A 16,912-nucleotide genomic window follows, 5' to 3' on the forward strand; every position below is an offset into this window, starting at 1 on the left:
TAATTGATAAATCTAACAGGGTTGAGCACCACTTTGCAATGAACAAGTATTCTAATTTTAAGCAAACTACAAAATGGATATATCCAGCTATTCATTGCTTGTGGGCCATTTGTATGTCAGATAGTCAACTTTGCAGGTTTAGTCTAGGGCGATTAGTAATTTCGTGTTTTTTGTTTGTTAAAATTGATTTAGCAATGGATTCTGCTTCAGAATATTATAGAGATGTAAAAAAAATAGGGTTCCATTTTTTCTTTTACGTCTAATAGGTAGTAATTCGAAGAAATCCAAGATGGCCGCCATAAAATTTGGAAAATACACTTTTGTGCATATCTTTGTATCTAGATATCATATAAACATGAATAATATGTCCTTTTATATGTTTTCAGACCCAAGGAAGCCATATCTGCCATTGTTTTTACAGAAAAATGCAAGGAAATTAAAATAGTGGGCAATATACCAGCCAAAATGGAGACGGCCGTCGTGAAATCGGATCGTATAATTTCCCAATTAGAATCGATTCAATAAACAATCTTCACTGATAACATTTATTTTGAATACACACACACGCACACGCACACACACACACACACACACACACGCACACACATACACACACACCTAAACATAAACGATGAATGAACATAAACGATCACATAAACGAATGCCTCATTCATCCTCATCCATATCTATCACACGCGGTTCATTGATGTTTGCTTTGTTGTTACAACTGTAACCCACACACCCACAAACTTCAGTACAAGGAATATTGTTATTGCGACAGCTACATCTTCCCATACACCCTTTCTTGCACCCACAGTTCACGAGATTCATTATTGCTTCTGGGGCTGGAGGATTCAGGCATCGACTTGGGGCATAAACCCCATCATCCGAAAGTAACTGCCGACCATACTCGACAGGTGATGGAAGGGACGGATGGCTTTCTGCTGCCTTTCTCCATATCATTGCGATATAATGTGCTCGCTGAACGTGTAACTTTAGCGAACCAGTGGTAGGTGGAAGACTCTCTCCCTCAGCAGCACGGTTGGAGAATAAGAACCAGCGAAGCTCGTTTACTTTCGTGTGAACTTTAGACTTGTACAGCAGACAGACGAAGCGTTCCAGCTGGGAACACACTTCTGGTGACGGATCAGTTTGTCCCAAAGACTCCAGAGCCTCCCATATCTTGTTGTCACATGTCATGAAGACCTTAAAGCACCAGTCCTTGCTCCTGCCAGCGAACCTTCCAGACATGTCACTTCCCGTGAATGCGTGGAATCCAAGTATTGCAGACGCACGTTTCTCTCCTAGCATGCCATGAATAGGTTGGACTGCAATGCTCCTCCTCAACTTTCCCTTCCCAGTGAGAAACCTCGTAGCAGGTGGTAGATCGTGAAATCTCTGAATCAGTAGGAGGTGCCTCCCATTTATTAGGTGCCACAAGTGCCACAGTGCCACATTAGGTGCCACAGTAGGAGGTGCCACAAGTGCCTCCCATTTAGTATTTGGCTCACTGTGGTTGGCGAGAAAAGTCCAGCCTCGACCCATGCCTGATCAATTCCACTCCCTTCCACGTATTTTCCTAATGCAGCTAAGGCCCAAAACACAACATGTAGCTCACCAGGTCGGAAGAGGAATTGCTTCCTGATGTCCTCGCGTTCCACCCACAGCTTCATCGCCAGGTCGTATAGCTGCAAATCGAGAGTCATGACTGTGATTGCCTCACTCCCCATAACACGAGTTGTGATGTTGTGAGCTCTCATCAGACCCGTGTACAGTGTATCATAGTCTGTAGGAGGCGACCTTATCAACGGAGGAACGAGAGCAACATTGGTCTTCTCACTGGACGAAGATAGCAAGGAATTGAAGGCTCCCCACGTCCCCGGAGCTGTGAGTTTGACGTCAACTTCTCCTTCTTCCTCGAAGTTCAGGCATCCAATCATCCAGGTCATATCGGTTTTCTTGTTCTTGTCTGTCTCGGGTTTTGATGTGAGCAGCTTGCAGTCGCTCTTTCTCTTCTCGGGTGCTGGCTTCTTGCAGGTCAACGTTTTACAGCCAACTGCATCATGTATCGTTTGAGCTTTTGATGACCGGTCAAGTTCAATTGGTGGTATCATGGGTGATTTCTCCGGTGATACAGGCTGGTAGATCGCAATTGCTGTACCATGAAGGGTATTCATCCCGCAAGGAGTTGACTCTAGAAAATCGATGTTGTCCATGGCAAACCAGACGAACGTGTCCTGAACCAACCATGGTGGTAGACAGATGCCTCCGGTGGACTCCATTTGCTTCAGTACGGAGTTGGCAATGCTGGTCTCAATCTCCATGACCTTTTTGTAGGAGATGGCGAGGTCCAGATGTGCAAGTTTCTCTACAAGCGCCTTGGATCGTGTGTTTTTGTGTATGTCGAGAGCTAAGCCCACACTCAATGGAGTTTCAAATCGTTGTTTGAATGATCCATCCTCGCTTCTTGGTTCGTACGATACCTGTCGGTCAGATTTATAAGCACCGACAAAGTGCTGCGCCAACAATGATGCACTCACACCAATGGAGTCCTCCCTGTTGCTATTTCCTACTTTCCTTGTTCCCATGACTGCATGCTTGCAGAAGATGTTGAGCATCGGGGGTGGCTTGTAATCAGCAAAGGTTCCATTAAATTTCCATGCTGGGGAAGATGCGATGTCTTTCCTCAATATTTTCGCAGCTCGCAAAAGTACTTTAAAATCGTCTTTGATGCTGTCTGCTGTAATTGTGCTTGATATCATGTGGTCTTTGAGCTTTGTGGAAAGAATCTGCTCTGGCTTTGTTTTGTTTGAGGGCCGGCTGAAATGAACATCGGCAATGTTGTCTAGGATCAATTGTTTCAGGTATGGCTTATAACTATGGTTGTCTGAGACCGGAAAGTCGTGCTCCTTAAGTAAATTGACATAGGTTACATGAATTTCATTCATATTCAGCACAGCATTTTCAGTAGTATCATTCAACGCAGTTTCAACAATTTCAATGAGTTCAAGGTCTGATAACACCTGACCAAAGTTAACATTGGTTGTTTCTGTTTGTTTTTTCCGTCTTAACTATAGCACGTTTGGCCTTAACTACACATGGTAAATGATATTTCATGTCCTCAGCCATTGCTTGCAATGGGTCAGGCGAACTTATGACACTGTTCAGTCTCACTTTCAGATTGTCATTACTTGTTTCTTGGCCAATGTTTCTGATCTGGAGTCCCATGTTCTTTGTTGACACATTGTGTAGTTCACTTCCTCTGTCTTCCTGGCATATGACACATCTGAGCGCGTCAAATGTCTGTTCTCGGGAACACCTTCTGGATGTTGACGTGCTTTCCCCTAGATCACTAGAACTTGGTCGTCCTCTCTTTTTCAGTCGGATTTCTGCGGCACTGCCTGATGTTGTTCCTTTCTCAAACCTAGCCTTTGCTCGATCAATGTGCATCTTATTGGTAACATCTTTGTAACAAGCTTTATGGTAGCGGAGACCTTTTGCGAGCAATTCTTCAGCAGAGGAATATTGCAAACGTCTATTCAATGATGCAAACTTTGTTTCACCATACGTGTACTGTTCCTCAGCACCTGCCATCAGTTTCTCGACAGAGGAGAGTTTTGGTTTCGTTACAAAGGTTGTATAGTCTGTTTGCCCTATGGCCATTTGGCATACAAAACAAAGTCCGAAATCTACTGACTTCTCAATCTTCCTGGGTGGTGAGTCACTCATCTTGAAGGTAGGTGTAATTTTCTAGACACTCTTGAACTGTCGTCGGTCCTGCAAAGATAGATACTACTATTCAGATTCACATTTCGTCAACACAGTCAAAACCAGACCTTAACTAGATGGTGGAAACTTAATTAACCGATTTCATGCCGGCCGACCCCACTTTGGCTGGTATATGTCCACTATTTTATTTTCCTTGCATTTTTCTGTAAAAACAATGGCAGAAATGGCTTCCTTGGGTCTGAAAACATATAAAAGGACATATTATTCATGTTTATATGATATCTAGATACAAAGATATGCACAAAAGTGTATTTTCCAAATTTTATGGCGGCCATCTTGGATTTCTTCGAATTACTACCTATTAGACGTAAAAGAAAAAATGGAACCCTATTTTTTTTACATCTCTATAATATTCTGAAGCAGAATCCATTGCTAAATCAATTTTAACAAACAAAAAACACAAACAATATTGTTATGACATATGGGCCTGCACTAGTTATGCTTACGATTGGAAGGTCAAAACGTTATAAGAATAATGGACATTTGAAGGACAGTCAGAAAAATTTTATTCCCAGTAAATGTCTTTTGGAAAAACGTTTTGTTTTTAATGAAACCCCTGGAGATGGACATTTTTTTTTTTCCTCAACATACATTTTAATAAAAAAATTAACCACTCCCAAAGCTGTTGAAGTCCTGAGCAATTCCAGCCAAATGCCATCATTATACCCATGTTGGCAATATGTCAGTTTGCCCATATTTTTTTTTTGTTTACAAGATCGAGGTAACATCAATAAAAAAAATAAAAATAAACCGACACACAAAACATACAATAAAGGGAGCGGGAGACAAGATGGGGAGAGAGAGGGAAGCACACAAGTACAACAGCAGAGAACAGGGACATCGGGAGATCTGTGGGAGGGAGAGGGCTTGGGGGAGGAGGCATGGGAAGAAGATGGGTGGGGGGTATGTTTGGGTTGGTACAGTGATGGCCCATTAACGATAATATAAAACGGAGTTTGCTTGCTTGATGCTTGCTTGCTTGCTTGCTCCGCCAATCTCCTAAGCAAGAGAGTGTGGAAAGCTCCGTCCATCTCAGCAAGTGTGTTTGGTAAAGCTCTGCACCTCTCAGCAAGAGGTCATGGGGCAGGAGCAAATTTTGGGTAAACACACATGTGCAGTCCAAGCTCTGCCCTCTCCTCAAACAATTCACAATCTCTACCCACTTGTAGGGTGGGTTTAAAAGCCAGTTAACAATAACATTGACCATTGCCAATATGGGACTTTCAAAATGACGTAATCCACCCCAGAATGCTTGACATGTATGCATGACCCATTAGTAGCAATGCTGATTAGGGCATATTTCACTATTTTGTGTGTGAGATAAGGATTATTGCATAAAATGGCTCACAAAACTTCTGAAAGAAGCCGAAGATACTTGGAAAAATACTGTAAAATGGTGACATGTGCAGTCACGTGAAAAAGTAAGTACACCCCATGTAAAGTTTTGACTTTTTCAACATATTTCAACATACAGCTATTTGATCTTCATTTCAACAATATTGATAGATAAAGGTGATATAATATAACAAATATCATGAAACATTTACATTTTCGAGTCCATTGCATAACTTAAATAAACATAAATGCTAATTTCGCATGTGGAAAAAGTAAGTACACCCCTGGCTCTAATAGGTGGTATTGCCCCCTTTGGCAGAAACAACCTCAAGTAGGCGTTTCTTATAACTGTCTACCGGTCTCTGACATCGACTGGGAGAAATTTTTGCCCACTCCTCCATGCAGAATTCTTTCAGCTGTGCGATGTTTGAGGGGTTTCTTGCATGCACAGCTCGTTTCAAATCCCCCCACAACATCTCGATGGGATTTAGATCCGGGCTTTGACTTGGCCATTCCAGAACCCTCCATTTCTTTCTCTTCAGCCATTCCTTGGTGGATTTACTGGTATGTTTAGGGTCATTGTCATGTTGCAAGGTCCACCTTCGGTTGATCTTCAACTTTCCGACAGATGGCCTCACATTATCCTCAAGCACCCTCTGGTACATTGAAGAATTCATAGTGGATTCTATGATGGTGAGCTGCCCAGGCCCTGATGCAGCAAAGCTGCCCCAAACCATAATATTTCCACCACCAGGCTTTACAGTTGGTATCAGGTTCTTGTGGTCAAATGCTGTCTTTGGTTTTCGCCAAACATGTCTTCTGGTACTGTGGCCAAATAGCTCTACCTTTGACTCATCTGTCCAGAGCACATTGTGCCAGAAGTGCTGGTCTTTGCCTAGGTGTTCATTGGCAAACTTTAGTCTTGCCCTGATGTTCTTTCTGGACAGCAAAGGTTTCCTCCTGGCACACCTCCCATGTAGATCAAATTTGTGCACCCTCTTTCTAATGGTAGACTCGTGCACTTTGACATCAACAGTGGCAAGAGCTACCTGTAGGTCCCGTGATGACATTCTGGGGTTCTTAGAGACTTCTTTCAGTATCTTGCGGTCTGCTCTCGGGCTGAACTTGCTGGGGCGGCCTGGCCTGAACAGGTTGGCAGTTGTTTGGAATCTTCTCCACTTGTAGATGATCTTCCGGACAGTCGAATGATTGATTTCAAATTGTTTGGAGATCTTTTTAAATCCATTCCCAGACTCGTAGGCATCTATAACCTTCTTTCTGAAGGCCTCAGAGAGCTCTTTTGATCTAGGCATGGTGACGCCGCACACTTCAACAACAAAGAGCAAACCAAACACAATGTCTGAGGTTAAAATAAGACAGGTTCCTCCAAGATCCTCTCTAATGATGTTCTACTTATTTGCACCTGAGCTGGTGCACCTGATTCTAATTTTAGGTGTTTGAAGTAGTGATAAATGTGGGGGTGTACTTATTTTTTCCACATGCGAAATTTGCATTTATGTTTATCTAAATTATACAATGGACTACAAAATGTAAATGTTTCATGATATTTGTTATATTATATCACCTTTATCTGTCAATATTGTTGAAATGAAGATCAAATAGCTGTATGTTGAAATATGTTGAAAAAGTCAAAACTTTACATGGGGTGTACCTACTTTTTCACGTGACTGTATGTCTCTCTGCATAACAAAATAGTTGGATAACTTTGTGAGTTCGCCAAAAGGACTGAGATCTTGCAGCTGTCTAGATTGAAAAAACTCCTAACCATGTGGGCTGGTGCTAGGCCTGAAGGATCATAGACGGTCACATTCTACCAAAACTCCTGATGGATCGCTACCAGTGAATGGATTTTTAATCTTACGAAAGTGCTTCCTGAGATCATGGTAGGTATTGGCCTCCTGAGATAATGGTAGGTATTGACCTCCTGAGATAATGGTAGGTATTGACCTCCTGAGATCATGGTAGGTATTGGTCTCCTGAGATCATGGTAGGTATTGGCCTCCTGAGATCATGGTAGGTATTGGCCTCCTGAGATCATGGTAGGTATTGGCCTCGTGAGATCATGGTAGGTATTGGCCTCCTGAGATCATGGTAGGTATTGGCCTCCTGAGATCATGGTAGGTATTGGCCTCCTGAGATCATGGTAGGTATTGGCCTCCTGAGATCATGGTAGGTATTGGCCTCCTGAGATCATGGTAGGTATTGGCCTCCTGAGATCATGGTAGGTATTGGCCTCCTGAGATCATGGTAGGTATTGGCCTCCTGAGATCATGGTAGGTATTGGCCTCCTGAGATCATGGTAGGTATTGGCCTCCTGAGATCATGGTAGGTATTGGCCTCCTGAGATCATGGTAGGCATTGGCCTCCTGAGATCATGGTAGGTATTGGCCTCCTGAGATCATGGTAGGTATTGGCCTCCTGAGATCATTTTAGGTATTGGCCTCCTGAGATCATGGTAGGAATTGGCCTCCTGAGATCATGGTAGGTATTGGCCTCCTGAGATCATGGTAGGCATCGTCATTTATTTAATGGACATCTACAATTGGAAAGACGATGCTGTGCATCATTACCAACAGTGCAATGGCTACCAACTGACATGGAAATACACAAAGCTTGTTCCAGCTCAGATTTACCAGGTAGACTTCCTTTAGCAAGACACCATATCTGGTTTGGGTGCTTCTTAACAGCGATGTGAAAATCATAGTTGGGGCTTCTCAATGCACATGGAAAGTTTAAAATCAACTCATAAGATGATATTCACTATGAATCATGTTTGAGGGAAAGGAGAGGAGGGGAGTGGGACCTGTTAGGGCTGTTATAAATATATTGTTTGGTTGGTTCCCGGGCTGCCACTTCTATTAACAGGCAATGGAAGGAACTTGACACCTCCCATTTCACGGATATTTCTCGTATTCCCTATATTTCCGTGTCTGATTTGCATCCAGAAACACAGCATTCATGGTTAAGCAATTTGAAATTGCCATTCTTTCATTTAAATGCTGAAAATTATGTTAAAAAACTATTTAAAAAATTATTTACAGTTTTTGAGCTAGCAATGGCAGGCTAAAAGTTCCCGCCTTGGCAGAAGCGAGAAGCTGAAACCTCACACGCAGCACATGCGAGAATGGCCTCGTTAGCATTCATACGTCATTTCTAAAGTCCATTATTGTCTGCATTATGCCATCTCAACTGTCGTGCCAACATTGAGCCTTAGTGACCAAAATGGAATTCCGATGTTTAACCAACGTCATTTCACAGGTGAAAGCTTGGTAGATGTCATTGTACTTTACATTAAAGTTTTTTAAATTGAAATTTGCCCTAAACAAGGCTGAGAGCCTCTAAATATTGTCGTGTGATTCCCCTCGGCGAAGCCCGGGAAATCACGAATAGCCAAGGCGAGCTTTAACTCCGAGGCAACGATCAAATGCGGACTCACGATCTACGGGGAGGGAAGAACGAAGAAGAAGAAGCTGGACTGACTTACCTGGTCGATCCCGCCGGCAGTTCCCGAAACTGCAAAAAAACGCAAACAGGAACACGGTTTACCCGGCTTGCACACAGACACCGGGATAAAATAACGTGGGAAAGGAATGGGGGAGGTAGGGGGGAGGGGTGGGAGTGTTGGATTGTTGACTTAGCTCCGATCACTGGTGAAACTTCGTCAGGGTCGTCAAAGTCGTCAGGGGCGTCGACGACGTTGCGCCGCGTTGGTGAGAACTGCTGCTCCCGCGCTGCTAGGTTTCAGTACGTCCTCGTCACTTGGCTGCGCCTGGCTTCATCCACACAGTCGCTCGCGCGGTCCGAAAACGTGAAGGAAAAGGAAGGAATTCGTCAGCACATGACCGTCTTCCACCAACGCTCGGAATGGAAAGGTAAAATAAGCAAGGGAGGCATAGAGACAAAGAAAGCAAAGGGGGCGAGGCAAGAGAACCAGAGCGCAAGAGAGCAAAATGTCGCCCAGTGCCTTCTTTTTAATGTCCCAATCTGACGTCATCCGTGCTTCTCCTCCAATCCCTGCCAGCCAACACCCCCCATGCCTCACTCTCCACCTACCACACAGAGTCTGCCCTTTGACGTCATCGGCGTGCCCTGCCAATCAGCGTGCAGTTTGCCTTTGTGACGCAACCCGCCTGTCCATCAAAACCTCCCGCCCAATCACGGTCCTCCTGGGCGTGGCTCTTGGCCTGCCTGCACGATGTGTACCTTCCAAGGTGGTGTAATGGGTATCAAAGTTTCCTTCTGGGCTTCCGGTGGTTTTATTATTATTTGAGTGCAGTTAAATGTGGGATTCCTGACGAGTGTCGAAATGCGATGCCATAAAGGATAATGGGATAAATCACTGAGGTTTTATGAACAGGGGAATTAACATAATCCCTACGTAGTTAACACAAGGGCCATCCTCGTATGACCACGGAGATACACTTACCCAACATTCGGCTAAACAGGTCCCTGACTTATGTACATCGAAGTGGTTCTTTCTACCCACGATCATCGGAGTACCTACCTATGCAGATCTACCTGAATCTATATATCACTACCCCAAAGTTCATAACACTCACAACTCACAGAAGCTGAAAACTCACACGCAGCACATGCGAGAAAGGCCTCGTTAGCATTCATACGTCATTTCGAAAGTCCAGTATTGTCAGCATTATGCCATCTCAACTATCGTGTCAACATTGAGCCTTAGTGACCAAGATGGAATTCCGATGTTTAAACAACGTCATTTCACAGGTAAGACTTTTGGTAGACGTCATTGTACTTTTGCATTAAAGTTTTTAAAATTGAAATTTGCCCTAAACAAGGCTGAGAGCCTCTAAATATGAAGGGCTACAAAGAAAAAGAAGAGGAAAAACTGGCAGAACCTTCACCTCGTCCTGAAACAAAGAAACCTCTTCACAGGACCACTGTGTAGGAGGGGGGGGGGGGGGGGGGACTACTCCAGAAAGAAAAATAGACAGAACCATCAGTGGACAACGGGCAAGACATACAGTATTTGTGATTTTAAACTGGGTTCCCACCATTATTAGCCAGGGGTTCAGAGGGAGCACAAGCAGGCCAACCCTGTTTATATATATTGTTGTGGATATGAGGATTGTGTTTTTTTTTTATTGCTTTATTCTGGACCCTCCTGCCTCCAGTCTGTGTATAAAGGTCAAAGGTCGTTCCGTAGTTATTTCATAAGCACCCACATAGCCAATAATAGATTTCCTCCTTGTTGACAGTTATTTCCTTATTCTGTGTAGTAGGCTAAGGATTTGTTTTCCATTAATTGACACTCTATTGCACCGAATTCAAATAGATAGATCCCCTTTCATTTTCAATTAATAAAACCGCATTTGCTGCAGCTGTGGGTTGTTTTCACCGCGACTCCATAAGCCACGAGGTAGGCTTGGAGAAGAAGGGGGAGGAGCTGCCGAATCCTGGGCGTGCCCGCCCATCGTCATCAAGGGTGGAGCCAGAGGGCTGTACCGACCAATCAGGGCCGAGGCGAGCTCACCGATGGGCGTGTTCTAGCGGCCGGTGGCTTGATCGCCCGTGGCGTTATAAAAAGCGCACGCGGAAGCCGTTATGAGAAGCGCGGGGGAAGCCTTTGACACAAGTGCGCAGCGTGATGAGAAGCGCGGGGGAAGCCTTTGACACAAGTGCGCGGGAGTGATGAGAAGGAGGCCAAGAGAGAAGTGCGCGACAGAAGCGCGGGGGAAGCCTTTGACACAAGTGCGCAGGAGTGATGAAAAGGAGTCCTGAGAAAGCACATGACGTCCCCACGGCAGCAGTTTGAACCACCGGAGCTTGAACCACCAGAGCTTGAACCACAGCAGCTTTGAACCATCGCAGCTTTGACCGCCGCAGCTTGAGCGTTGACGGCAGGTTGCTGTTGAGGAAGGGTGGCGGCTGCTCCCTCCCGGCCCGGCCGTCCTCTGGTCCGAGCTGAACCTTCCTCCCGGTCCAGCCAATCGTTCCTGCCTCCATTCCCCATTCGTGTGAGTCCATTTTGTTTGTTCTGTCCTGGGTTAATTAAGACTGCATAGATAAGCTAGAATTTTCACTGTGTCCTTCTGGTCCGTCCCTCTGTCTGTCTTTATTTTATTATCTTTCCTTCTTCCTTGGTTTCTTTCAATCCTGTAAATAGTAATAAATAATAATCGTATTTCAAACCTTTTTGTCTCCTTCTTCTTCTTCACATCCGCGTCGCCTTTGTCTTTTCCCCATTGAATATCTGTGGCACGATTTGGCCCACGTTTGAGGAATCGGGTCTAGTCATTGTAAAAACTGTTCGGGCCGCGGCGCCATCCGCTCGGCAAATCAACATCTTATCCGCGGTCCGTAACAATATATATACATATATATATATATATATATACAAAAATATTGGCACCCTTGCCCTTTTTTCAAGTAACTCACAATTTTCTCCAAAAATAAGTGGAAATTGGCAAAAGTATTTGGTCTCCACAATTCTTTATTTCACTGTTAATATTACAGAACCTTTGTTTTTGATTCAGAACTTAATATATACTTTTATATCAGGTAATATAAAGGAAAAGGCATTGACAAAGTTATTGACATCCGAGAACTTATTATTTTGGAGCACAGACTTTGGACAAAATAACTGCAGTCAAGCACTCCCTTCAGCCATGAATGAGCTTCCTCCACCTCTTTACTGGAAGTTTGACCCACTCTTCTTGTGCAAACTGCTCCAGTTCTCCCAGATTTGAAGGGTGCCTTCTCCCACCTGCTGTTTTCAGATCTACCCAAGAGGTGTTCAATGGGATTTAGATCTGGACTCATTGCTGGCCACTTCAGAACAGTCCGGCGTTTTGTCTTGAACCATTCCTGGGTAATTTTTGAAGTGTGTTTGGGGTCATTGTCCTGCTGCAAGACCCATGACGTTTGATGGGGACCCAGCTTTCTGACACTGGATTGAACATTGCGCTCCAAAATGCCTTGGTAATCTCCTGATTTCATGATGCCTGGTGTTGGCTTAGCGGTTAGGGTGCTGGCTTAGGATCCTAGGATCCTGGGTTTGAATCCCAGTCAATCGCTGAATTAACGCCAGGGGGATTGACTCAGCCTGTCATTCTTCGGAGGTCAGCAAATTGAGTACCAGTTCATTAGTAATTCCCTGTGTGTCGCAAGAGGTGACTAACAGGATTGGCGGCAGGAAGGGCATCCGGCCATAAAACACTGCTTCAAAAAGGGGACCACGGTGCCTGAAAAAGGCCAACCCCTGCTCTGTGGGGAAAAATGGCCTCTAAAGGTGGTATTATATCAACAGGACATGCAGATTAGGCCTCAATCTGTTTTCCATACAATTTGTAATGTCAGACATTCTGGCACCAGTGTATTTCTCCTTACTTATTTAAACTCAAGTAAAACATTTCACATACACATGTTTGACATGTTACAAGATTTAATTTGTCATGTATGTAACAGGATTCGAATGAATTCACCATTGAGAAGGCTTAGTTCAAAATCATGTTGAAATGTCAAAGCACAACAATATATATATATACCTAACTAGTTCCCTTTATTCATAAAGAAACATAACATGACAAAAGATTACGCCAAATGAATTATCATTGCCTTGGTATGTAAGCAAGAGATGGTTTGACATTGCTTCTGCAAAGAGCCCAACAGTGCGCAATTTCTATCCTGATAAAATAATTTCGGTCAGAATGCGGGTGTAGTGATAACTCACTTACTTTATTCTGCTTATAATTCCTCCCACGGCTTCATTTTGTTTTCTGTAAAACAAAAAATTGTCCGGGCCACTTCAGGATTTCTGTGTGGAATAAGCTAAGACTTCGTATTTTTTTCAGCTTTTTTGTTTTGTTCCACTGCAAACCAAAGAAATACAAATGTGGATACAAAAAAATATTTTAATTTCAACAATTTTCTGGAAGAAATGGTGCATTATTTGAAAAAAGTGCAAGAGCGCCAATACTTTTGGCCACGACAGTGTATATATATATATATATATATATATGTGATGGACATGGATTCAAACACAAAATGATGGATTCAAACCTGCAGTGTGTGTATCTGGGTAGTACAATTGCTTTTTGGCACTGGCAGTAATACATAACGTTTTAAACTTCCTAAATCTTTTTCATTTTCTTCCAGGATCATGAGGTTCGGTTAGAAGAATCCAGTGATGAAGATGAGAATCCCATTAACAATGTTGTCAGTGACCTTGAAGCCACAAAGCTTGAGAGTTCTGCTCGCATTGCGCAGACATATGAGGATAACTTCCCTGTATGGCGAGTGGAATCGGAAAACGAAAGGCAAATGTTGTTGGAAGATTCAGAAATTTGGAGCTCAGAAGGACATGGTAAGCTGAATAATTATGTTCACTGTAACTTCGATTGGCGGTTGTTAATCAGCATGTGCTCTAATTTGTCATCCACACTTTGGTGGATAAAAAGAGCATTTATCTGGGCTTACCTGATTCTGGGAAGTTGACGGCACACACACAGAAACTGTGCTGTCCGCCCATCTCCTAAACAAGAGAGTGTGGAAAAAAGGCGAACTACCCTGACAGCACATGCCAGAATTGACGGCACACGCACAGAAAGCAGATGGCTCAAACACGTTTTCTTACCTTTTAAAGGGTTTATTTGTAAAGTAAAGTACAGGAAAGACGGTACATGAGACATTATCATAAATGGTACGAACCAAGCAAATCAAAAGATACAAAGAGGGAAATGTGGACATGCAAACTCTTGTACAATAATGAGAAACAAAACGTGAAATCTAACCCACTCTAGGCACCACATATCACACTTATACAACGAGTTAAGAATACAGACGGGGACTTCCATTTGGATACGATGTGCAGGGTGGACGCAGGACTCAGTGCAACCCGCTTTGGAAACCAGGTGTGAGACGACAATAGCCAGTGAGGAAGTCAGTCTAAAGACGAAGAAAATCGGCAACGAGGGGCAGGGCGGCCCCAATATGAATAAATGTACAAGGTTTTCTTCTCGGCCATACAGTGCATTATGCTGTCGTTTCTGGCACACACTGGCCAGAAAGATCATGATGGCCTTTCACACAAGTTTGACACGCTTTTTGTGACAGGAATTTCTCACCTGGCCCTGCCCATAAAGAAGAGGTGTTTACACATACAAAGTTTCTCTGTCGACCCTGTCTATAAATTACATACGCTGCCTCCTCAGCATCACGTGTAACAAACGACTTACTCTGACAGGTCCCTGTTGCATGGAAATTTATCCAACTCGAAACACATGGACCACACCACACATACCACAGTCTAGCTATGGATCCCTCCCTTCCACATAAGAATGTATTGGATATTACTTATAACAATAAAAGTAATTCACACTCCAAAGATACTGTCAGACAATGAACTAAAACATCCGAATAACTGTTTCGATTTCCAAAGATATTGTTGCGGCGATGTGATATGGTTTAAAGGGAGTTATGTGGTGTATTTATTTCATTATTAAATGCTCAGCATAGGGGTATGGTATTTGTGTACAAAGATTCCAATGTGTTGAAGTATGTCGAGTCAGATTTTAATTGTGATCCTTCAATCCTCTATTATCTCTTTGTTAAATGTTTTTTGAAGTCATACAGCCAGTGCCTTCAGAAAGTATTCACACCCCTTGACCTTTTTCACATTTTGTTGTGTTACAGCCTGAATTTAAAAATGGATCAAGTTAAGATTTTTGTCACTGATCCACACCTAATACCCCATAATGTCAAAGTGGAATTTTCTTTTTGGAAATATTTGCAAATCCCTCGTCTTGAGGCTGCTAAAGCTGGTAATTAGCATCACCGCAGGAGGTGCAAAAACCATTACCCATGTGAAAGGAGTATGTTGATCACGCACTGGGCGGATATAAAAATATCGGAGAGGATGAAAAGTGCAAAAGATCAGTAGATGATTAAAAAGCGTGAAAAGACTGAGATAAAACCCTTATGATCAGCAGGTAAAAAGCGCTTAAGATCAGGAGATGAAAGGAACTGGGGAATGCCTGTAGATGCAGATCGAATTGCTCCCTGGAGTCCTGAGAGAGGAGTTTTGCATTCGCCTTGGTGCTGCTGAGCCTACTGAGCTTGTAGAGAGGGCTATTGGGATGCACCTCACAAAACAAGCTGCGTCCCTTGTTCCTTCCTCGGTTGATGAGCCAAATTATTAGTCGGCTCCTTCCAGGACTGGAACTGAGCTGCCTCCAGACACTTTTCCAGGCTCTACCTCCAGGTTTGCCGATCGTCTTTGTTTATGAGTTCCCCAGTGGGTCATGATGGTTGTCGAGTGGATCCATGGTTAAGGTGAATGGTTAAGCCAAACGAGTTATCCTGGGTTCAGGGGATTCATAACTGTTTGATCTGTATCTGATAAATTGTTATAGTAGGGGAGTACATTGATTCTGTAATTGCTATTGATAGTGCTTTTCTCTCCTCCAATCTCCCCTGCCCCATTTATTAAATCTGATTACTTCCATTAACTCGTGTAGGCTGGTTCACGGTTCATCATTTGGCTATTAACCCCAGCATGGTTAAAAAGCATGACTGTGAGAAATTGGTGTCATTACCTCACAGGAGGCTTTATAAAACTGCTGATGGATCACCCAAGCCACCGCTCGGGCTTCCATCCTGTTCATAGGGCGATCCAGACAAAGAGTTAGATTTTTGTTAGAGATATTTGGATACCGAAAACCAAAGTAAAGAAAAATTTGGCTTTCCCGGTGGGATCAGGACACTGGGAAAAACCCAGCCACTGTAATATTGGTGTCCAGGAGAGGAATTCAGACCTGAAATGGCATTTCTATCAAATGATCGCCCTTCGAAGAGTATAAAGACAAAAATCGTTTATTTTCGCGAAATATTTTGGAAGTTTTATTGAGGGAAAATTTGTAACACACCATGGAGAACAAGCCGTGACCAGATGAGTAGCAGCAAATGGGTGAAGGAGCCGGAATACAAGGTGCCGTACAGCAGTTCTCCCCTTTCAGTTCCCCCAGTCTGGGAAGCTCAAGGGTTACAGTCCCATCATTCAGCAATCCAATGTTTTTCCCCGGGGTAGAGACGGGAGGCTTAATGGCTATGATGGAAAGGTTCATGGAGGAAATGAAAGCCATGCAGGAAAAGGCAACAGGTGAAATAAAAGCCAGCGGGGAGAGACTGATGGGCCAAACAGCCAAATTAAAAGTGAGTTTGGAGAGGCTGGCGGAGCAGCTAGCAGTCGGCCAAGCCAGATTGGAAGGGGAAATAGAAGGACTTAGAACCGAGATGAGCACAGGAGAGAATGAAAGAGGTGGTAGTGGAAAGTAAAGAAATAATAGGAAAGCTAGAAGGACAAAATAAAATAGAAAATGTACAGAGGGATTTAAAAGGGGAGATGGGAGCAGTAAAGAAAATATGTAAAAAAGGAGTGAGGAGACAATGAGTAAATAGGGTAGAGAAAACAGACCAAAAAGTATTACAGAATAAGATAGAGTGAAAAAGAGAGTTGAGCATAATGGTGGAGAAAGTTGAGGGATGGATTGTGGCTATGTGGGCTAATGCGGATGTGTCTTTCAAAAAGCAGGACAAATGGCTCACATAGTTGGAGAAGGCAAACGAGGAGCAGCCGACGATGGAGGAAGTACAGAAGTATGTGGAGTCGTGGCTCCATTATGTGAAAGAGGAGATGGAAGAGAGGAGAAAAGAGGTGAGGCCGCAGGTCTTCCACAGTAGTGAGCATGCACAAGGAAATGTGGGGTGCGTGTGTGGCAGGAATGAGGCGTGTAAGTCACTG

General features: G+C 43.6%; 1 protein-coding gene across 1 annotated transcript in view; it reads left to right on the plus strand.

The window, feature by feature from the left end:
• FSIP1 (fibrous sheath interacting protein 1) overlaps nt 1-16,912 on the plus strand; it is a 94,897-nt gene that overhangs the window by 6,820 nt on the left and 71,165 nt on the right. Inside the window, exons 3-4 of the mRNA XM_078787132.1 lie at nt 13,270-13,477; nt 16,700-16,825. Of these exons, the coding sequence (XP_078643258.1) occupies nt 13,270-13,477; nt 16,700-16,825 (334 nt within the window). The remainder of the gene's footprint in view (nt 1-13,269; nt 13,478-16,699; nt 16,826-16,912) is intronic.

Source organism: Myxine glutinosa, chromosome 11 (assembly GCF_964187855.1).
Source record: "Myxine glutinosa chromosome 11, kmMyxGlut1.1, whole genome shotgun sequence".
In the NCBI taxonomy this organism is placed as follows: domain Eukaryota; kingdom Metazoa; phylum Chordata; class Myxini; order Myxiniformes; family Myxinidae; genus Myxine; species Myxine glutinosa.